Raw genomic sequence first — 23681 nt, forward strand, 5'->3', positions numbered from 1 at the left:
ACAGTGTGCTTCTCACCCACCCCTTGCCCCCCTGCAAATTGACCGATGTGAGAAGAACTTTGGACACGGACAGAAGTCGCCAGGAGAGAGTACACATGAACTGAGCTGAGCTGATATGACATCACTGCGCTCCACTGGGAAATCCATGGTGATGTTTAGCCAGTCTGTCTGCTGACTGGTCAGACTCACCTCACTCGTCTCCACATCCAGCCTTTCTTCCAATTAGCATTCAAGACCAGGGCCATCCGTCACTTTGACCATTTCATGTCATGCAGGCTGATTATCGACCGCTGGCAAAATAAATGCTATGAAGGTTAGTCAGCAGCCTACATGTGATCAAATGTGATGCGGAGCCACAGATACACACCTGCTGTGTAATGGTAATATCATTACAAACCCACCTCGACTGCACTGAGAAGATGGATTATGTAGACTGGTATTTCAGCTAGCATGATTTCATTTGTAATGAATCAAATAAAAGCGCTTATTCCATTGGAGGGACGAGAGCTGCAGTGCTACATGCTGCTGTTTTCTCAAACTGAAGAAATCTGACCACAGTCAGACGTTTCGGTCAGATACACAATTTTTTCATGTGGCACCGCCTCCTCGTTGACACTCGTAGTGCACTCACTAGCTGTAAAACATTTGTTGTCTAACAATGAATATAATTATATTCCCCATCAATACACATTGCGCCGCTTCCATCGGCTGTGGGATGTGTGAATAAATAACGAATACAGTATTAGAGTGAGCAGTGTTAGTTTTAAACTGACAGGAAATACAACTAGAGCATTATTAAATATCACAAGCCTTTCAATCGGGGCATTCAAGACAAACTGTACCCCAGTGCAGTGCAAACAGTGGGTATTGGATAAGCAGGGTTATTCAGTTAAATGTACCAAAGATTACTGGGCTAAATATACAGCATAGCCTGAATTTCTTTTAAAAGTTTGTATGCTACAGAGTTGGTTACCCTGCTTGTGTTGACAATATGCATATATGAGATTTTTTAAACCAAAGTAATAGAATAAAAGTATGTTTTTAGGCATCAATGCACTAGTGTTAATTGTTATATTGTTTAAAACATACAGGAGAATATTTGAGGGCATCTATAGCTGCTGAATAAAAAAAAACTGTAATCCAAGGCTTTCGAATCACTATTCCGCAGAGGAAGAATTCAGATGTTGAGAAAACATCTGGGGTGTCACAGCAAGCAGTACTGCTGTCTCACAGCGCCTGGGTGGTGCGAGAGGATGTGGGTTTGATCCCCGCTCAGTCTGTCAGGAGTTTGCATGTTCTCCCCATGTCTGCGTGGGTTTCCTCCGGATGCTCTGGTTTCCTCCCACAGTCCAAAGACATGCTGTTCGGGTTCCCCATAGTGTGTGTGTGTGTGTGTGTTATGAAAAGTAGTTGAAGGACATTTAGCAATGTACAAAGTTCAGTGAACTAGTAGTGAGTGACATGCTTACCACTTTTTGATGGCAATATTTTCTTCATCCCAGGAAATTACCTGCAAAGATTAACAGCTAAAATCAGAAGAAATGCACATAAAATTACCTAAAGGGTACATTTATTCTTTTAACAGACACTTTTCAACAAAGCAACTTCCAACGAACTCTATATAGTGTTATCAGCCCACACACTTTATTCACCAAGGTAACTTACACTGGGTCACTCATCCATGGAACACACTCACTCAGTCACTATGGGGGGAACCTGAACAGCATATCTTTGGACTGGGAGGAAACCGGAGCACCCGGAGGAAAGCCACGCAGACCCGGGGAGAACATGCAAACTCCACACAGACTGAGCGGGCATCGAAGCCACATCCTCTCGCACCAGCCAAGGGCTGCGAGACAGCAGCGCTACTCGCTGTACCACCGTGCTGCCCAGTTGTCACTTTCTTAATGTTGCCAACTGTTTATTACGCACGGATCGCCAGTACTTGGCCATTCCTTACGTTGCTCCAGTTTCTTTTTTGGATAATTCAGGATACCGCCCATTCGTCACCGCACTCCTGACGCAGTAACGTGATCAGGTGCTTTGCTGCCTGCCAGCGGATCGCGAAGCTCCGCCCAGCATCACAACCCCGCCCACTCCAGCATCCCCGCCCACCGATTCGTTCCTGACATTCATGACGTCAGTGCGAAAAGCTGCATGTGCGCTACTGAGTACACATCACATCACATCTCCGCGGAACGGCGCGCGGCTCGAGCGCAGAGTGAAACGACTCGGCACCGCGGACGGTGTGACGACTGCAAATACCGACAAGCGCTGGACGTGAAGCTGCAGACGCGTCGCGAGTTGAGGAGACGCGCTCTGGCGTTCGCGCACCGCTAGACCAGGCGGGAGGGACTGCGTTTAACTTTAAGCCCAGAGGAGCGTTATGAACCCGCTCATTCGCCTCATTGCTGCACTACTACTAGTACTACTGGTATCGCTGAGATCTCGCGCGGAGCCCCGTCCCGTGTCACGAGTCACTGTCAGTCATGTAGCTCGTGGGATCGGCGTTTGACGAGGCGAGACGAGGCGAGGCGAGGCGAGTCAAGTTGCGAAGCGCGCTGGAGAGAGAGGCTCCCGGTCCCGCCCGCGGCTGCAGGAGCAGGTCACCATGGGGGGCAACCTGGGCTGCCACCGGCGCATTCCCAGAGATGCGGCGGCGACGCGAAAGTTGAGCGCGGCCTGCAGCTTCGGCCACGTCACGGTGAAGCAGCAGAGGGTGAACATCAACTCGGCCACCGAGGAGGAGCTCATGACCCTGCCGGGGGTGAACCGCGCCGTGGCGCGCAGCATCGTGCAGTACCGCGAGCGCATCGGCGGCTTCCGCAAGGTGGAGGACCTGGCGCTGGTGAGCGGGGTGGGCGCCGCCAAGCTCGCGCTCGTCAGGATGGAGATCTGCGTGAGCTGCAGCAGCAGGAGGAGCGGCGGCGGCTCGTGCCGGCGCGCTGCTCCCGCGGCCGCCCGGGGCGACGGAGTGAACGTCAACACGGCCACGGCGGCGCAGCTGCTCAGCATCCGCGGCGTCACCGAGAAGATGGCCGAGAACATCGTGCAGTACCGCCGCGAGCACGGGCCCTTCCGCAGCGTGGAGGACCTCGTGCGCGTCAAGCGCGTCAACTCCTCGTTGCTGGAGAAGATCCGCTTGCAGGTGTTCGTGGAGCGCCCCGAGGACACCCCCTCCGACCCCTCCGGCCTCTCCACCTCCACCTTCTCCTCCACCCCCGCCGACGCGCTCACGTGCACGAGCCGCCGGTCCCGGGCCAGCCCCACGTCTGTGAGCCTGCGAAGCGACGAGGAGGTGCTGGTGGTGGTGGACCTCCCAGCCGGGGGACCCACGGAGCTGACGTGGAGCCGTCCGGCGCGCGTGCAGCCCTTCCGCGGGCTGCGCGAGGGCAGAGCGGTGCTGCGCGTGGCCACGTGGAGCCTGCAGCGCTGCTCGAGCGAGAAGGCGAAGAACCCGGGGGTCAGAGAGGTGGTGTGCATGAGCGTCCTGGAGAACGGGTGGGTGTGTGTGTGTGTGATCCGAGCCTCTTCGGCATTGTTACATTTACGTGCCATGGCATTCCTTGATCGATCGATCGATCGATCGGTTGATTGATTGATTGGTCCCGAGGACGCTTTCCCCCAAAGGGACTTACAGTGCTATTGACCCATTTACAGCAGTAATGTATACAGCAATATTTACTGCATCACTTCAGGGTCAGTACCTTAAGGGCTCAAGGGTACTGCAACAGGAATAGGAATTCGAACCTGGGTCCTTCAGCAGCCAGGTGAACCGCTGCAGACCTAAGTACTAGGCTGCCTGGTGCTGCTATTAACACTGTCAAAATTCTTCTTATTAATAACAACCTCTAATTAGCCGGCAAGGTCCTGGTCACCCTGTCTGAGGTGGCTTACAGTGTCACGTAACAAACCTTTCAACGATTCACCCATTTACGCTGCAGGGTATTCTTACCGTCTCAATGCAGGGTAAGCGCCTCGCTCAAGATGACTGCGAAAGGAGTGGGATTCGAACTCAGAATCTTCAGGCGAAGAGGAGGCAGCGCTAACGGGTGCGCTGCCTGCCTACGGCGGATATTTATCATTATTGTTTGGCTCCCGTAGGAACGCGTCTCGTGCTTTTCGGGGGAAGTCAAGTTTGCTGACGCGGGACCTCCGCTTTAGTGGAAACGGACAGATATGAGTCAGAGCAGCGCTGCCTCGTGCTGGAATGACCTGCTGTAACCCTGTCTCGGTGTGGCCTGTCCGTCTGTCTGTTACTGTCTACGTCAGGAACGCTGCCACCGTAAATCACTGCAGTCAGCTCAGCGTCAGCACTGGATTTTACATCCCGTCACGTGTGTGGAAGGGTAAGGTTGGGTTTTTTTGGAGCAGCGTAAACAAAAGCTCATCTCGCGACTCGGGTACGTGATCACAGCTGACGGGAAGACTTGAGGTGAAGCCAAAATCACTTAACTGAAAGGTAACCGCAGAGCAATTTAGCGACAGTGTATGAAGTACAAAGTGCAGCATCAACATTTCACAGTCAAAATTTTGTAGCACTCCTTCCCTGTCTGAAAAACGGCTCTGTAACCGGAAGGTTCCCTGTTTGAATCCCAACTCCTACTCTAGGACCCCCGATCTGGCCTTCGCCTTACCCTGAACTGATATGGTAAGAATAGCATGCTGTTGTAATGGGAGAATCATGTGAGTGGCTTGTTGCTGCGCTGTGCTAAGTGACTGTGGAATAGGGTTCAGCTGCATAAAGGTTAATAATAATGAAGTGGCACAGGAGACTGCACAAACCAAGAGCACTCTGTCGTCGTCCCCATTAGAGATGACATCCAGGAAGTGTCTGGTGTGATTGGTGGTTTCAGTGGTCACATGGTTGTTCACATGCTGCTGGGTGGTCCCTGTCAACTCTGATCTTCCCATCCCTGCAAAAGTAACTAGAGGTCAGTGAGACGGGTTTACTACAGGTCATGCGAGCGGAGGGTCTCGTGTGCTGACCAGTAAATGGAAGCAGGGAAAAGGTCATGGCGAGATGCGCGGTATTTCCCTGCTGCTCCGAGGGTTGTTTTCCTCCGCAGCGCCGCCAGCCTCCGCTCCTATTTATCAGACTGTGGCATCCGGAGAATAGTGGGTGAGCGGTCAGCAGATTGACCTCACCCGGCTTGCGGGCGGGCACGAGGAGGGCCGTCCCTGGTGGGACCGTTGCCGATGACCTTTGCCAGCAGGGCTCCGTGAGCGGTAGAGCTGGGATGAGTTTTACGAGAACGACGGCGCAGCGCTCGTTTATATAACGCGTCTCCAGTGACGGCCTGCGACGACAGAGTGCTCTTGGTTTGTGTGGCCTCCTGCGCCACTTCATTATTATTAACCTTTACGCAGCTGAACCCTATTCCACGGTCATTTAGCACAGTGCAGCAACAAGCCACTCACGTGATTTTCCCATTACAACAGCGTGCTATTCTTACCATAATATACCATTATATTGATTTTATTTGATGGTGGAGCAGCAGGTTTGACCAGGTCCTGCTCTTCGGTGGGTCTGGGGCTCAAGTCCCGCTTGGGGTGCCTTGCGACGGACTGGCGTCCCGTCCTGGGTGTGTGGGACAAGCGGTTTCAGACTCTGTGTGTGATTTTATTTGTGAAAATGTAGCCCTTTTGTATTCTTAGACACAGCTGTGCATCTGCAGCGTTTGTAGATGGATGAGAAAATCATTGTAAGTAGCTTAGTATGCAAGCTGAATGCTGTAAGATGCCTAAGACAAAGGGGTCCGATAGGTAATTTATATCCTTTAATAACACCAGTGACTTCAACTAATTTTATCCTGTGGAGTTGGATTGATATATTTTTCTAAAGTCACCCAGTGAGGTTACTAGTGAAAAAAGTGTCTGTTTCATATAGTGCGTTTGTACTGCTATTGCGTGTCTCACTACAGTATGTTTGTGAGAGAACCACATCGCTCTCTTTCATTGATGAGGTGATGAATTGCGCTTTCTGGCTGAGGCGTGTACTCCCAGCCTCCATCAAATGAAGCCATGAATACTGTAGTAAATCTGCTTGATGTGCGGTACGGATGAGCGCAACAGCTCGGTGTCTGCTGCCTTAACGCACGAAACCTCGAACCTCATGTCTCTGAAAGATGCATTTCACACAAACGTCCATGTCCTCGTAGAATACTGTGTCCTAGTTGCCAGTAGTTTATCTAACGAGCAGATGCTGTTCTGGATCTTGTGTAGGAATGGGATGTACTGTAAGAATTGGCTATAGATCGTGTGTGTGTGTGTGTGTGTGTGTGTGTGTGTGTGTGTGTGTGTGTGTGTGTGTGTGTGTAAACTGTGTGTTTGTATCTATATGTATGTGTGTGTTTGTATGTGGATGGTACCGATGTTTCCTGCGTTTGCCGACTAACCTTTAGTGAACTTTGATTACATGACACTACCACCACCACCAGCTCTTTCCTCAGAAAGGCCTCGTTGTTTACCAGGCACATGTTCTTCAAGCCTCTCCACTTCCCCGGGATGCGTCCCTCCCTCGGCCGACATCGCAGAGCCACCGCGTCCCGGAGGCCCTGGCGGTCAGTCACCCCTAGACACCGTTTCACACGCTTCTGCTGATTCCCGGCGCTCCTGGTCCGCAGCCCGAATGGATCCGCTGCGCTGCAGTGATGTTGTCACGCGGCGACAGGGCCGAGACGAGAGTCGTATCGGATTAAGGGTCAAGTGGCGACCGCAAGAGATGGTTAAACCCGGCTTCCTGATAGGAAGGATGTGTGCGCTTCATCTAGAGACGGGAGCTCTTCATTCTGCGTAAATCTTAAAGCGGTTCAGCCGCGGCATCGATTATGCGCGCTCAGTCTGTTTGACGTGGTGCTTTTTCACACCGCGCCGGTTGTTCGGTGCCACCGAAGCCGATTCGTTGGCTGTTAGACCTTCCCGAAATTGACATGCGACGTAAAATCGGAACCCTGGAAAGGTGCGCGAATGAAAGTGGCAGGGAGGGTCTAAAGAAAGGCATGATTTGCTGAAATATCAGTATGAAAGATATTAATCCGTGAAAAAGGAAAACGATCGTCTTTATTTCACACGGCGCCTTTAAAAGCAGCTTCTCAAAGCACTTTGCAGTAGACGTGACTTACATGCGGTACATTTGCACAGCTTCGTAGAGGGTTAGACATTTACAGTAAATATGAGCCTTTTGTGAATTGTAACAGTAAAAGGATAGAATCGCATTAGGTTACATTGTCAAGGTGTTAAGTGATACAAAGTGTAAAACCTCGCATAATCGGAGATCAAATCTGTCTGATCTCTTCTTAATGAAAGGGCAGGAAGGGCTGGGGGGTGCTGGGTGCTGGAACATCTGTAACCTTGGGAGCGGATCTCAACGGCATCACGTTGCCCCGTGTTCCAGTCCAACGGGGGAGGGGGTGCGGTCGGTGCGCAGGGCCGATGTGCCGCGCGTGTCACCGTTTTCAGTTTCACGTTCAGCCCCTCCACTTGTTACATCCTATTACATAAGTCGCAGGCGCTCCACGGCCTCCCCGCGTCAGTGCTATAAATATCGGTTACTGGGCCAGTTCTCAGATGTCAGGGTGGACCGAGGGAATACCGTGGGCTACGATTGCTCGCTGCAAGAGAAGTACCCCTGACATGAGTCGTACACGCTGTTCCCCCGCATGCTTTATGCGATGCAGTGTGCATGTTATCCCCCGTGTTTGTTTGGGTTCCCCCAGAGTGCTCTGGTTTCTTCCTGCAGTCTAAAGACCTGTCTTTCAAATGAGCTGGTGATTCTGAAGTGTGTGTGTGTGTGTGTGTGTGTGTGTGTGTGAGAGAGAGAGAGAGAGAGCTCCCTGCGATGGGCTATCATCCTGTCCAGGGTATGTCCTGCCTCATATGCTGTGCTTGGGGAATAGACTCTGGACCACCAGGACCCTCCACTGGACAAATGGTTACTGATGATGGATGGATGGGATAGGTGGATGCATGCTTTGATATTTGGAATGGGATTATGGGATAGCAGTTGAGGCCATGCTGCTCACAATCAGTCCTAGTAATTTGAGGGTATTAATTAAATGCCCTTCAGAGGTGGATGGAAGTGGTGCATCCAGTACAAAGCCTTGACATACAGCTGCTTGATGCGCCGTTTTGTTTATGCATGACGAAGCAATTGCACTCACAGAAGGACATTATGTAATCGTTACCCAAGGGTGCGGAAACTTACGAGATGCAGCATTTCCGTTGCAGGAATCTGTTGTGATAAAACTGTGAAAATGGCTGTTGATCCAAGTACAGTTAATAATAATCTTGTCATCAGTTATGCAGTGTTATTTAGAGACAGCTGCACATGTTCACTCCCTGCACGCCAGCAAGAGCACTGCACTCCCCCACCTCTGTCCATGGGGTGGTCCCAGTCAGGATCCAAAATCAAAAGTTTGTATGTCCTGGTCTTGGGCTGTGAAAGAGCTCCCTCTGCCCTTCAGAGCTGCTGAAACCCTTTCGGCATTCAAGAAGGCTCTCAGAACCCATCTCTTCTAAACTCGCTTCTCTGATCCCCTGACAGCTACATACATTTGCATCACACCATCCCCACATGAGCACGTGTGTGTTTTCTATCTCTCGGTTATGGCAAAACACTGCCTGTGTCACGGTTCGAGTGTCCGTGCGGAAGCGTTTATCACTAACTTCGCTGCTCGTCTCCGTGTCTGTCCCTCCCTTTCTGACAGCATCAAGCTTCTAGCCGTTCAGGACCTGGCAGACAGAGAGGCGCTGGAAAAGGTAACTTTTTTTTTTTTTTTTTTCCCCTCTTCTTCTATACACCCCCCCCCCCCCCCCATGTCAGTCATACCTCAGTGAGCCAAGGGCACAACAGTAAATTACTTCTACGTAAACACCATCCTGCTGGAATGATGTCTCCGCGATGACTATAGTATACAGCGAGAACCAGGGTAACTCCTCCACTTCCATGCTTACATCACTGGGGGGGACATGTCTTTAGATGCTGGGTTGGTATCTTTGCGAGCTCATCAATTTACACCTTGGCCATTATTCATACACCAAGGCTCTCTGTCAAATCGAACCCGTGACCTTTTGACCACATGTCCACATCTTTCACTGCGATGCTACTTGATGCCTGTTCTGAGGAATTTTGATGCGTGACAGATTTTTAATCTTTTTTTTTTTTTTTTTTTTTTGTCCTTGGGGTTGTCCTCATCGGTCCCTGGCTATTTCCTGTGGGTCGGCGGATTATTTTGGCTCTCCCTGACGACCAGATCTAATTTTCTGTGTCCTTGAGTTGCGATACGGACCGTTGCTTGACCTTTGTCCCCCGAACCCATGCGTCGGTGTCACTGGTGTCACACGGGGCGAATCTGGAAACGTAACCCACATTTGCAGCTTTGACGCGTGTCGAAGGTACGGACATGGGTTGCGTCGAAGCGGAAATCCGCCGAGGATCATTCGCCTTTCGTTTTAGACGCACCTTTGGTTCGAGCCCCTTGTCTGATACCCCTTCGTTGACCACGAAGCTCCCGTTGTAGCGAGCGGCTACATGGACGCCGCGCTGTGCTTTATCTGCCGCGTTTGGTAATGCTTCATTATCTGAACGCTTTCGGTAGGCTCTCGGTCACATAACCAGAGGAACGTGACCTGTCGAAATTCCTGTCTGCGAAAAGGGCGAATAGTCGACGAGCTCCGCTCACGATTGGTCACTTTTACAGTCGGTGATTGAGTTTCAGGTTGGGGACACTTTACTGGGCGTCGGAGACAGAGCACATGGTGTTGGGTCACTGTCTCTCTTTTCACGTGTCTTTCCCTGTACATTTCTTAATGTGCGTCGTGATTTTTCTCCCAGTGGGATTTAGTGTCCTGCTTACACTTATTTCCCCATTTACGCAGCTGGGTAAAGTTTACGGGAGCAATTTAGGGTAAGTACCTTGATCGAGGGTACTACATCTAGAGGTAGAATTCGAACCCGGGTCCTCTGAGCGTAAAGCATCTCTTGTAACTCTACCCAATTTGCTGGCCCTGTGGTTTATTAGGGCGTCCGTGTGTGTGTTTGCTTCCTACACACAGGATACTTTCTCCTTTACTCTGCTTCACTTCCCCACCCCCACTTATGGCTACTGAATATTGATATTTCTGTTTTTCTGAACCAAACTTTTTCAAATCTAAACTTCTAACAAATTTTTACAGTAAGGGCCCATGTGCTCTGGCCACATTACATTTACATTCATTTATTTAGCAGACTCTTTTCTCCAAAGTGACTTCCAGTGAACTCTATGCAGTGTTATCAGTCCACACACCTTATTCACCATGGTGACTTACACTGCTAGATACACTAATGGGTCACATCCATCCATCCATCCATCAGTGGAACCCACACTCTGTCACTCGCACACTATGGGGGAACCTGAACAGCATGTCTTCGGACTGTGGTAGGAATCCCACACAGACACGGGGAGAACTTGCAAACTCCACACAGGCCGAGTGGGGATCGAACCCACTTCCTCTTACACCACACCACCCAGACGCTGTGACAAAGCAGCGCTACTCGCTGTGCCATGGCGACGCCCCATCTCGGCTCATGCTGGAGGCTTTTCTTCCTCTCGGCGTAAATGAAATAGGGTAAAATAGACTGGACCGCACTGATGCGATTTCTTCTCCGCCAGTGATTTCTGTTCACTTCTGAGGATGTCTCTGCGTGGAACGGGTTTGAGAAACTGAGCGTGTGTTCAACATAGTTGTTCCTAAGTGTTATATGGTCAGCTGAGTGATACCTGCTGGATCCTCTTCTCTCAGCTTTTGGTGGACACACACACACACCTACCTTTCATGGATTGGCACACTGGTTAAACAGAAGAGCTCCATGTGACTGATGTGTAAGGACATGTAGCTGCCTTGATGAATCAGGCGAATAATGTTAAACTGTTAACGGAAAATAAGCAGCCCAGCCCACCCCACCCCACCCAGCAAACAAGGAAAACATTGGTTTACCCCAATTCTTTGGCATTTGTTCATCATTCTGCTTGCGCCTGCAGTTCTGCGCAGAGCTCAACCAGGGCACCCTGCCCAGTGTCCGGGCGTGGAAAGGCCCTCGAGGGGCGTGGAGGTGTGCGGTCTCCGAAAAGCCTGCGAGGCACTGCCACAAGGTAAGGGCCCCGAGGAATCCCCGTCCCCCACCTTGCCGAGCAGATTCACTAGAGCTTTCACGGCAAAAAACGAGTATCGCCTCCAATAACCTTCCGGCGTCTTGTGCGGCGCGGTTACTGCCCGTAGCGCGGCACTGCCTTTGGAATGTATGTCAAGCTGGGAGCACAGTGGAATTATGGGTAGGCCATCTGGCATTAGAGTAGAATGCCTGCGAAGAAGCCGCACTGCAGGTTTCAGCACATTGAAGAACTATATGGTTTGTTAGAACACGAGGCCCTGTTTGCGGGCAGGGCAGCGCCAGGAGGTATCGGTCCAAATGTTCCCACGCATCCTAGTAACAGTCGCGCTTCTTGCTGTCCCTGGAGCGGCCGCGTGTGGGCATTAAGATGACGCCGATGTCCCTGTCTTGTTTGATTACTTTCTGTGAAATTGGATCATTCAGGAGACACTTTTCAAACACTTATCTAGTGTTTAGATGTCAGTTCAGTTTTTCCCAGTGCGACTTCCAGTGTTGGGTACGCTGCACCAAACCCCGTACAGTCACTCACACGTCTATACTGCAGAGAAAGGTAACACACACACACTGCACAGAGCTGAATTTGAACCCAGGTCCAATTCTATAGCCTAGGAGAACCTGTTGTACCAGGGTGCTGGTGACACCATCTCTAATTTGGGTGTGTATCTGGGTCCGTGTCCACGGGTGTGAAACAAGCAGGTTTATGACAGTACATCCTGCTGAGGCTGCTCAGCACACCCAGGATCAAGTTAATGTCTGTGGCCTGTCCATTTCCGGCCATCTGCAGCCACCCGGACGGAGCTCATTAGATCCCGAGTGTGTGCAGCCTGACGGGTCTCGCGACTGAAACGGGACCGACGGAGAGGCTCCGTCTCGTGGAGCCCAGGGTTCCATCGTACTGTTCGCACCACCTTTTCCTTTAGAACTTCAATAGAGCCGCCAGCTGTTGTTGAAAATCTCAGACAAAAGGACAGATTTTGGGAAGTGAGCAGCTCTTCAGTGATTAGGTTCCTCTTCCTCTCCCCAGTTTCTGCTTTTTTTCTCCGTCAGCTGAGGTCACTATTGTGTTGGCTCACCACTGCTGCCATATAAAGCACTCATAATTTTGCCACCGCTTGCAGTTCTGTCTTGTTATGGCTATACGGGCTTGTACCTTGCCCAAGGATCTAAAGGGCTGTATTTCTGATTGTGTTTTCCCAGACCTCAGAGTTTTGCGGCTTCCTATGGGACAGCAGCTCTGGGATTGAGCTGAAGGACGCAACCCTCATGGAGAATGTATTTGTCAATGGCAACGGGGGTCACGCCTATCCCCGGCCATACCTCGCTCATTTCAGTGTAAGCTTGACACCGTCTGGGAGCTTACCCTTCTCTGGAATCCTTGTGAAGATGATGATGCATTGGTTTTGAGCAATAGTTTGTCTTGTTCTCTGATATGTAGCTCTAGGATTATGGAAGGTACTAGATGTACGGTAAGATTCACATTTGATTCCTGTCAATCTGTGAACAGGTCGGGTTGTCCAAGCTGACCGTTGTGAATGTTCGGTTGAAAGTTCCGATCTCAGGTGGAGAAACAAACGGGAAGATGCACTTAGAAAATCACAAGACTCTGCGATTTACTGACAGTATGCAGGAAATATTGAAAGGTGAGGCCTGAAATCCCTTGGGGGCTTGGGTCATTTTTCTGTGGGGCCATTGAACATATAGTGGTTACAATTAAGAAAAAGTAAAACAAAATATTCCACAAAAGCTGAAACCCTCATCACCTTACTAGCACAGCTGAGACTGGAAATGTTTGTAACTCGATTTGTTCAACTCAAAAATCACTTTTACTACCAAGTCCCAGTCAACATAACACAGGTGTCATTTATGGGTTAGGTTTTTTAAATACCTCAGACAAAGCTGCCATAAGTGAAAATGTACTCTGTAACACTTTTATCCATCAATCCTTTTCCTTTCTCAGTGACCCCTGGTTTGTGGGTAGTTGTGGGGGTCCGGTGCCTATCCTTTGTATTACTTTCAAGTACACTAAAAGAAAACGCATTTAGAATTTCAGAAAATAAACACAAGTCCACAACTTTCTTTTTAATCCCCATTGCTGACCGATTCATCACATAATCTTGCAGATGAGCTACACTCACGAACAGCAGACACCAGCTGTAAACACTGTGAAGGAGAGCTTAATTAAGGTGGTCTCACACTCCTGTTATGATTCTGTTTTGTCTGAATGTGTTTTACCGTGAGCCAGCGGCTGGGTGCTGAAGTGCAAGTGGCTTTCACGCCATACAGAAACTTAAAACATGGAACTGCACGTAACAATTTTTGTATCTTCAATCTTAAATTCATAACTCAAATGTTCATAACTAGAGAGCAAGTGTAAAATGCTTTCCATGATGCTAAATTTTCAGTGTAATCTCTTGTCCTCACTGTCAGAAATAACGTTGGTGTTTTTAAATGTCACCATGGGATGTTAGTGGTCAAACGAAGACCCCACGACCCGGTGGTGGTAAGAGTGTGTTCTTCTACAGGGGAGAAGGAGCTCCTGGTGCTGGGGGACTTTGGACTTCCCCCAGACAGCAAACAGCTGGACCTCCTGAAGAAGGAGAAGTTCAGCCCACTGATACCATCGTCCGTCTTCACCAACATCAGCACCAAGGCCCCTCAGGGCTCCCATTGCATGGACAACATGTGGCTCAGCCGCTCGCTCAAGAAGGTCTACACAGGTGTGTGTGTGTTTGTTTTAAACTGCCTTCTCTGCGCCCGTTTGCCACAATTTAACTCTTTGGTTTCCGCCAAGGACCCGCAGCAAATGCTTCTCCTCTCCTTTCCGGCTTCTCCAGGCCACTATCAGGTGCTGAGGGAGGGATTGACGAGCCCCTGGATCCCAGATAACTGGTCGTGGGGCGGAGTGGCGTCGGACCACTGCCCCGTCCTCGCCGACTTCTACACCCATGTGCTCCAGAAGGACGCGACGCAGAATGGGTGCGGGGTGCCGGCGGTGGAGCGGGACGAAGGCATGTTCAAACGCGAGCGCTGACGTCCACGCGCGCCCCGGAAAGCCTCCCTCGCTGACAGCAAATGACATTACAGGGGATCCTCTTTTATATCCAGGCTCTTCTTGGGCAGAGAGAACTTTTACCGACTAATGTGAACAGCACCAGGATTGCCTTTTTATTTCCGTCTTCCATGTACAGTACAGATGCTTTTATTATAATAACTAACAGGCTTATATGATTTATATTAATGTGCCAAAACTTTGAAAGTTGTGTAAAATAAAGTGATATTAAGGAAACAGGGTTTTTTTTTTTTTTCCCCTCCTCCCCCTTTGGAATGCTGTTTTCAAATGGAAACATGTTGTGAAGTGTCTGAGAGCCAAGGTCTGTGAAATAATGAGTGAGGCAGCGTGGTACAGTAGAGTAGGGTGCAGCACAGGAACGTTATTTCTCTGGGTCGACTCTCGTCCCCCGCAGTGAAATACGGTGAGTAGTAGAAAAGTGGCCGTTTGCAGCCAAGAGGACATCCGCCAGTGAGGGGAGACAGTTCCACCGTCGCCGCAGAAGGAACCGGTCTTCACCGATGTTTCCTCACCCCTCCAACCCAGCTGCTCATTGGGATGTTTTTTTTATTTTTTTAAAGCACCCTCCAATGGCACAATACCTGTGACATTAGGATATACTTCTGCCTACTATATTTATACCTATAGTTACACATGCGCGCACACACACGCTGGCTGAAGCTGCTTGTCCCGAGGTGAACTGGAGCCTAACCCGGCAACACAGGGCTGGAGGGGGAAGGGACACACCCAGGACGGGACACCAGTCCACCACAAGACACAAGCAGGACTCGAACCCCAGACCCACCAGAGAGCAGGACCCAGCCAAGCCCACTGCACCACTGCGCTCCTTACCTATGAATCTTATATATTTTTATTCATTTAGCTGATTTGATTCTCCAAAGATTTATGAAATTTATACAGTTGAGTAGTTTTTTTTTTCCTTTTTTTTTTTTTTTTTTTACTGGAGCGGTTAAAGGTGAACACTCTGCTCGGGTGCTGCAGCAGGAGGGGGGATTTGAACCTGTGACCTGAGTCCAGAAACAGCAGTTCTAACCACTATGCTACCTAAAGGATTACTGCGAACTTGAAACAAATTGGGGATCTTACAGAAAAGTGGCACCGTTATGGTATTCGCTGCTTCTTAGTACCTCGGAGTAGAGTGGTAGAGTGGCCGGGTTCTACCCAAGACTGGGGCCGTGTGTTCAGGTTGGGCTCCAGTTCACTGTGTTTACAGATGTACTGCGGTATTGTTTTTTTTTTTTTTTTTAATGGGGGAGGTAACCCCTCCAGCCAATAACTTGCTCAGGTCAGAATGCTGACTCTTCCAGCAGGCTCACGATGCTACATCTGTAAGTAATTAGTCTGTTTTTTCCCAGAACTTCTCAAACCTACCTGGAAGCTGCAATGGTCAGTTTTCCAAAAGTGTGATCCTGCCAATACCAGCATATTTTTGTGTTGAGATTCAGGATTCTGCCCGTGGACGTGGTCCGACATCCTGCATTTTTCGGAATCTGTACAATGTGTTGAAAATGGCGCTGCCATCTCACGGCACCTGCGTGGTGCCAGATACCATGGGTTTGATCCGCACTCAGTCTGTGTGCAGTTTGCATGTTCTCTGCGTGGGTTTCCTCTGTGTGCTCTGGTTTCCTCCTACAGTCCAAAACGTACAGTTAAGGTGAACTGGTGTCTCAATTTCTGGGAGCGACTGTGTGTGTTTGTGTGGCTACCCTGCAATGGAATCCTGTCCAGGCTGTTACCCCCCCCCCCCCAAAAGCCTTGCGTCCGGTGCTTCTGGGATAGGCTCCTGTTCACTGCGACCCTGCTTTGAAATTAGATGGAGGGGTGTTTTCTGCTGATCTGTTTACATACTTTGGTTTTAATTATAGGCTGCAGTTGACAGTACTGTGCTGTTGACCATCTTGTCTGGCTGCTGCTGCTGTTAAAGCCTCCCAGCTGCCCTCTCATGGACATTCTGCCTCTCGCCACTCCAGAGCAGCAGCGTCAAACCACAGCTCTTCTGCTTTTGCACCTTGTTTTGTTGAATACATTTTGTACTTTCCCTTCTGTCTAAAACTCAATGCATCTGTTACTGCAGTCACTGTAGTTCCATATTCCTACAAGTAAAAATCATTTTCGAGCACAATCATTCACTTTTGTCAATAATTCACATGACACTAATTAATACACAGTCAATTAATTAAACTCCAAGTAGTTCACTTAGTCTCGTTGTTTCTGAAATTACTTTTTGAGAATTTGTGATATCAGACTCGGTTAAATGTTCGTGAGAGTATCATATAATGCAATTAGAAAATTTAATACGTGCTCAACACAAATGCTCAGATAAGATCACTCTTAATGGGTGTTGAGTGCTCTTTATATATGTATAAATGGAGTGCTCTTTATATATAACTACATACACACACAAACATAGTATACACTTTATACAGTATAATGTGCAATTTTCTTAGTACTTATTTTTATCATTTCTGGGCGCTCTGGTTTCCTCCCACAGTCCGAAGACAAGCTGTTCAGGTGGATTGGTGACTCTAAGTCATCCATAGTGTGTGAGTGACAGAGATAGTGTGTTCCACTGATGTATGGATGAGTGACCCAGTGTAAGTAGTGTATCTAGCAGTGTAAGTCACCACGGTGAATAAGGTGTGTGGGCTGATAACACTTCATAGAGTTCATTGGAAGTCGCTTTGGACAAAAGCATCTGCTAAATGAAGAAATGTAAATAATATCGGACCATGGGTTCTTCACTGAGCCCATATCCATCCAGACAGGTGTGTGATGTTTTTTGTAGACTCTAAGTTTTGAATGATGCTTAAAACGCTACAATTCTCACATTGAGCTTTCCAGATGTGGTGGAAAAGGGAAAATATGAAAGGACTGCTAGATCATTCCTGAAATCATTGATAACCAACTCCTGGAAGCATTTTAATGCCAATATGAGTTAGAAAAAACAGACATAACAGTGACAAAAAAAGTGAATGTTATTTTTTTTTTTAACTTGGGGGGGGTGCGGTGGGTTGGACTGGGTCCTGCTCTCCCGTGGGTCTGTGGGTTTGAGTCCCGCTGGGGGTGCCCTGCAATGGACTGGTGTCCTGTCCTTGGAGTGTCCCCTCCCCCTCCAGCCTTACACCTTGTGTTGCCAGGTTAGGCTCCGGCTCCCCACGACCCTGAATGGGACAAGCAGTTCAGATTGTGTGTGTGTGTGTGTGTGTGTGTGTGTGTGTGTGTGTGTGTGTGTGTGTGTGTGTGTATTCTTTTAACCACCCAGCCTAACAATTGATGTTTTGACACACTGTGTTTTTATTCAAATGAGCCAGGCCACATCTTTCACACTGTGAATATCTGCTGTATATTATTACACAGTGAGCACCGTGATCATTATTCTAGATCTTACAGCACTGTTGCGGGGTGCTGCTGGGCATTAACCAGATACACAACCCTAACAGAGGCAGTTATCTAAAATTGGGTGCTAAAACATAGTCATTCCTAATTTTCCACTTAAATCTGGTGAAACAGCAAGCAGCATTGCTGCCTCGCAGTACCTCGGCTGTTCAGGTGTTAAGTTCGACTCTGTGTGGCGTTTGCATGTTCTCCCGTGGATTTTGTCTGTGTGCTCTGGTTTCTTCCCACACTGCAAAGACATGCAGTTCGGATAAACTGCTGATGCTAATTTGTCCACTGCATGTGTGTGTCGCTTCCCTGCAGTGGCTTGGAGTCCCATCCAGGGTGTACCCTCCCTCTTCATTGTGATTCTGGGATAGGCTCTGGACCTTCACGACCCTGACCAGAACAAGCGATTAGTGAAAATGGATGGATGGGTAAATCTGTTCATGATTTCTCATTATTCTTTCTTTAGCTGCCACCTCTGTCTGACATGGCTTGCAGTGTTAGGTAATCAACTTTGTAATGATTTACCTATTTATGCAGCATGGAATTCTTACTGTATTAATTCAGGGTAAAAAACTCGATCAAGGAGTGAGGAGTGGCAGGAGTGGGGTTTTCATCAGGATCCTTCAGAGTACAAGGTCACAGCTCTAATCTCTACCCTACCCCCTGCCACTATGTGTGAATTTTAAAGGATTAAATGTGTTGTTATAATTTCTTTTCCTCTACACAGCTAGATGTCACTCTTCAGTCGTGCACTCATTCCTTTTCCACTGTTGCATAACTCACTCAAAAGCAAGGACTCTGACTGCACTCATTTATTTTGGTATGAACAAAGCCTAAATATCCGTATGAAACACAATGGCAGTTTTGTGGATTATAGAATAATACTAAACATTTTTTTTTTTTTAACTGATTTCTTCTCTGTTTTTCCAAGTCTGTTCGCAATAATACTCATTTATGGTGAGATGCAGCTATCGCAACCAGTTTACGAAGCAGTGGGAACAGAAAAGGTGACACCTCCTACCCATCGTTGTAACCACGCTTCCGTTTCCAAACAGATGCTTTGTGTCGTGCAGACTTCTTGCGAACGCAACTGGTCCACAACAGTGTCTTTCAGCTGATGTGCACCTTACTAAGGTAACTCTCTGCAAACAGGGTAACAGTAACTGCTTTACACCATCAAGCATTCAGTGCCGTCTTTTAAATGTGCCTCTTATTTAAGTATAAATCATAAACATAAAAGCAGCGAAGGGGGTTCCGACAAGCCTGATGTATATAACTCAGCTGAGTAACTGGTAATACTTCTGGTCTTCAAGTACCTGACAAGTTGTTCCAGCACTGGTATAAATAGTTTGGAGACTTCATAGCCATTCCTGTGCGCTGTTGGGTGGGTGTCATTGACTGTTTATATGACTACTCGACAGACACCCACTTTCTGTAACCTTCACTCCAAAATCAGTGCAATGCACTGAAAGCACTTGTGTGTGTGTGTGTGTGTGTGTGTGTGTGTGTGTGTTTCTCATCTTTCTCAGATCAGGTTTTAAATCATTGCATTTTCACAATTATTTATCTTAACAAAACTCACACACCGACACATCTCACTTAATATATAATTCTCATACATCAGTGGACAAATCAAATTAAAAAAAATTACAGTTGTGGAAATAAAGAACTATTGAAAAATTTTGCATGCCACATTGGTTTTCCATGTTCATTTTTCCGCAAAGTATAACCAAAAAGAAGGGACCTAATGAACCCACCCAGTGCATTTATGTATTTAATGGCTAAGATAAGTAATAGAAGAACTGAAAAAGCAAAAACACAAGTGTACACAGCCATAGCAAACCTTGCTTTTCAAGTTTCCAACTACAAAGTTCTTTGCTTGATAATAAGTAACAAAATAATTTATTGTAGTTTTATCACAGCTAGTTATGCTTATTGTATGACAAGCAGTAACATAATTTTTTTCATGTCAGCGATCGCCCCATTTTACCTTAAAATACATCTTTGATACACTGGTCGCATATCCACCACCTCAAAATAAACATTACACCCATATAAAAGGAACAAATTCCTGATGAACATCTTGGAACATTCATACACAGGGTTGAGAGGCGACTTCTCAGTGTGTCTTACTGACTTTTTTCATAATTCTGTATTGTGCTCCACTGAAACAGGCCTACAATAAAGATAAAGTAAAACTTGTCATAATGTCATGAAAAAATCAGTCACATTTAAGCAGACTACATAACCTATACTCATCAAAAGATTAAAAATGCAGACTTGCACAAGCCCGCAGTAATATGGAATGCAGTCATTCAACCAGAATTTTGAGGATTCACAGATGACTTTCAAATGCCAAACTCTTTATTATAACACAGCTGGCATGTGTAGCATGAGCGAGTAGAAAGATAGTATGACGAGCTTTAGATCTCCAAAATAGAGATCTTTTTCAATAAAACATGATCTTGCAGAGTTATGTTTATACATTATTATTGTCATCATCATCATCATCACCATTTTTATTATTAACAACAACAATAAGATAATAATAACAGTGGACGTCACCCACCTGGTTCCATTTGATGTCTTTTACCCATAAGCCCCACAAAAGAGTTGAGTTTCTGTCCTGGAAAAAGGCAGTTGGAAAGTGAGAATTTGTCAAGGTTCAAACAACTGTGTGATAACACTTTCTTAATTCCAAGTGATTTATATTCTGTTATTAAGTTACAATGTAAGGCACCCACCAACTACAAGTATGTACAAGACTTCAGTATGGAATATTTATGGAATTTGAATAAAGGCCAGACACAATTACTCAAACTCTAATGTTGCATAAAGTGTTTTAAATCATCGTACAAAGTTTTTAAAATATTTATCTCTGTCCCTTAGCATTATGCAAACTATGAGGCTTAATGCAAGTGATCTTACTTGTGGAACGTCTCCCCATCAAACCAAAGAATTGCTGCGGCCTTGGTTTTCTTGTCAGTCTCCTGAGGAGCATCAGCGGATCCGATGACAGCCACTCTTCCTGAGAGAGAAATATAGGGTCAGATTATTGAAGGACGCAGTGATTTGATAATGGGTTTAGTAATAATGTTTCAGGTTTCGCGGAAATCCTTTATTATGGTGTTAAAGTAACACTTCATTAAAACAGATCTCTAGAGGTATGGCATTTTGCTATGCTGCGTTAAACGTCAAAGGTTATTATTATTTTCAGCTTTTATTTATTTGACGTCTTTGTTCAAGGCAAATTACAGTTTTAGATGATCAACTTTTCAAGCACCCCCTTATATAGCAGAATATTTGTACGTTTTCATTTCAGGCTACGAATACATTTTTACGAATATTTATCTAAAACCTTAAATTAAAGCAGTATTTTAAAATGCTGATCGAAGTGCTACTGGTAGGGTACAGAGATGTTAACGGAGTAGTTTGTTAAAAATAGCCTTAACTCACATCATGGTACAAGTGTCGCATCACTGAGAAAAAGACAAATACTACAACAAATAGTGAATCCAGACTGACACTTTACAGAACAAAGCTGCAGCACTGACCATGAATAAAACACATTCAGAAATTTGTATTCTTTATACTTCTCATTCAAGTGTAAAATAAGCACCTGTACATTTATTCACTTACCAGACATTTTTCTCCAAAGCAATTTATAATGGATACTATGTAGTGTTATCAGCCCACACACCTTATTCACCATGGTGACCTACACTGCTAGATACACTGGGTCCCTCATCCATAAATCAGTGGAACACACTCTCTCTCTGTCACTCACACACTATGGGGGAACCTGAACAGCATGTCGTTTGACTGTGGGAGGAAACCAGAGCACCCGCAGGAAACCCACACACACACACACACACACACACACACACACACACACACACACTCCACACAGACTGAGCGGGGATTGAACCCACGTCCTCTCGCACCACCCAGGCGCTGTGAGACAGCAGCGCTACTCGCTGTGCCCGCTGTAATACCGCCCTCATAAGGGCTCCACTGTGCCATTGCTGAAATTTATAAGTCAGTAAAAGTATTACTGTACTATTAACAGGAAGTTAACCCATTAAAAATAGACAAATGTAATTTTCCACTTAGGAGAAAGGTGTACTTTTTTCTCTGAGCTTGGGGTGAAACCAAATGTATTAACGTGGAGAAAGTGCAGTAATATTATTAATAATACATGATAGTAATGATATTGCGCCATCATGGGAAATATCAGTTTAAATTTTGCTATTTTGCAAGTCCATGAAAGCTGAGATCGGTGGCGGTTGTAATGAATTAATGTTGCTAATGTAGTGAAGATGTGGCGAAATTATTAATTAAACTACGCGGACACGTACCTGTACCGGGTTAGTGCCCGCAGAGAAATTCCGCTCGTCGCTGAGATCCGCTCCGTCGCACAAAACTTCAGTCAGAATGAGGAAAAGCATCACCGCTGACAGCACTTTCATTGCGATTAAAGATATACAGAGTATTTTCTGTATAATTATGTACTACGTGCGGCTCTGGAATTCAAAGACACTGTTTTAGGGAGTAGGATCCGATGCGCGCAAGCAAGGACAGTGCGCCCAGTTTTTTAGTATATTATATATATAGTATTGCGGTACAGTAGCCTGGATCTGCAAGACTTCTCCGAATGTTTAAAACAGACCGTGTGTGGAAGAACTCATAGTAGTGTCTGGGGAACCCCTTCCATACCAACGATTCGCTGTTTGCAAAATATAAACCGGTCCGTCGCCCACCCAACTCCACACCATACCCACGCAGCTCGACCTGCTGCTGCTTTTTTTCTGGCGCGTCTCTGGGCGCTCGTGCGTGGGCACGCTGTTTTATAGTAGATGGGAGGTGCAAGGCCATATCAATTTTCTTAAAAAAAAAAAATAAAACATCCAGAGGGTCTCAGGCAATAATATGACGCAATTCCTGTCTTGGACAGCGGCCAAGCTGTCAAGTTTTCGTCATCGGTCCAAACGCCGCAGGTGATTTTCTTGGTACTCATTTACACCATACAGTACGGTACGTAAAGTGTTTGAAGTGGAAATAGCTCTCCTCCTCCAACATTTACACTGTATATATATATGTATATATATATATGTACTGTGTATTACACAGTGTAAATGCGCAGAATAAATTTATATATATATACGTGTGGGAGGATACGGTACAGCGCTAGTCCGGTAATACATTTTGCGTTTTAGAAGAATGCCGCAAACTTAAGACTTAAGTTTAGATTTGATAACTTTCCTTTGAAAATTAAAAATACACCAAACTTCCTGATTTTTATTATCACAAAAAGTTAGATATATAGCTTAAAGAATTCAAACTCCTGACTTGATCTGTACAGAGACTGTACGATTAACTTACTGAATATATAGTTGTCCGCTACAAAACTTGATTGCCTTAACTGTTTGCCTTTTAAAGCCCACGGGAGACACTTGGTAGCGTCGCGGTCAGTGCTGCTGCCTCTTGACCTGAAGTTGGTAGGTTTGAATCTCAGCTACTGCTACAGTTCCCTTGAGCAAAGTACCTACCCTCGATTACTCTGATGAAATTCTTCAGCTATGTAAATGGCTGAAGAGGTATCTTAAAATGGTAAGATCCTTTGAAGGAAAGTCCCTACCGCATTAATAAATGTGACTAGTTAGAAGCAAATAGGTTATGAAAAATTTTATTGAAGCACTTTTGTAGGAAACGAGTGGGGGTGCGGTGGCGCAGTGGGTTGGACCGCAGTCCTGCTCTCCGGTGGGTCTGGGGTTCAAGTCCCGCTTGGGGTGCCTTGCGGCGGACTGGCGTCCCGTCCTGGGTGTGTCCCCTTCCCTCTCCGGCCTTACGCCCTGTGTTGCCGGGTAGGCTCCGGTTCCCCGTGACCCCGTATGGGACAAGCGGTTCTGAAGATGTGTGTGTGTGTGTATTTGAGTTAGACAGTGCCGAATGTGGTGTGTTTCATCAATGTATTGTAGTACGTTTATGTACTTTATTTCTCACTTGTTAGTTAAGGCTACTGGACATGATGCACACAGAGAGAGAGAGAGAGAAAGAGTGTGTGAGAGAGCAGTG

General features: G+C 47.0%; 2 protein-coding genes and 1 long non-coding RNA gene across 4 annotated transcripts; 1 reads left to right on the plus strand and 2 right to left on the minus strand.

Annotated features, from left to right (window-relative positions):
- Positions 1-48: 48 nt before the first annotated feature.
- On the minus strand, positions 49-2030 carry LOC108927452 (uncharacterized). Its single transcript, XR_001965592.1, has 3 exons — positions 1961-2030; positions 1470-1510; positions 49-290 (listed from the first exon to the last, which is right to left on the minus strand). It is a non-coding gene; the product is annotated as an uncharacterized LOC108927452 (long non-coding RNA).
- Positions 2031-2158: 128 nt separating this feature from the next.
- Positions 2159-14460, plus strand: LOC108927357 (endonuclease/exonuclease/phosphatase family domain-containing protein 1-like). 2 transcript variants are annotated; one of them, XM_029245900.1, is made up of 7 exons: positions 2159-3501; positions 8709-8760; positions 11022-11132; positions 12350-12484; positions 12657-12792; positions 13621-13869; positions 13987-14460. In XM_029245900.1, exons 1-7 carry the CDS (start codon positions 2612-2614, stop codon positions 14181-14183), a joined length of 1770 nt encoding a protein of 589 aa, XP_029101733.1. In that variant the 5' UTR covers positions 2159-2611; the 3' UTR covers positions 14184-14460. The 2 variants fall into 2 exon arrangements, with proteins under 2 accessions (XP_029101733.1, XP_029101734.1); XM_029245901.1 differs by having other exon boundaries at positions 13675-13869.
- A 4840-nt stretch (positions 14461-19300) lies between these two features.
- On the minus strand, positions 19301-22409 carry LOC108927407 (protachykinin-like). The gene is made up of 4 exons (XM_018740677.2): positions 21965-22409; positions 20535-20634; positions 20176-20232; positions 19301-19782 (listed from the first exon to the last, which is right to left on the minus strand). Exons 1-4 carry the CDS (start codon positions 22073-22075, stop codon positions 19736-19738), a joined length of 315 nt encoding a protein of 104 aa, XP_018596193.1. The 5' UTR covers positions 22076-22409; the 3' UTR covers positions 19301-19735.
- Between the last annotated feature and the right edge of the window lie 1272 nt (positions 22410-23681).

Source organism: Scleropages formosus, chromosome 18, assembly GCF_900964775.1.
Source record: "Scleropages formosus chromosome 18, fSclFor1.1, whole genome shotgun sequence".
NCBI classification, from domain to species: Eukaryota; Metazoa; Chordata; class Actinopteri; order Osteoglossiformes; family Osteoglossidae; genus Scleropages; species Scleropages formosus.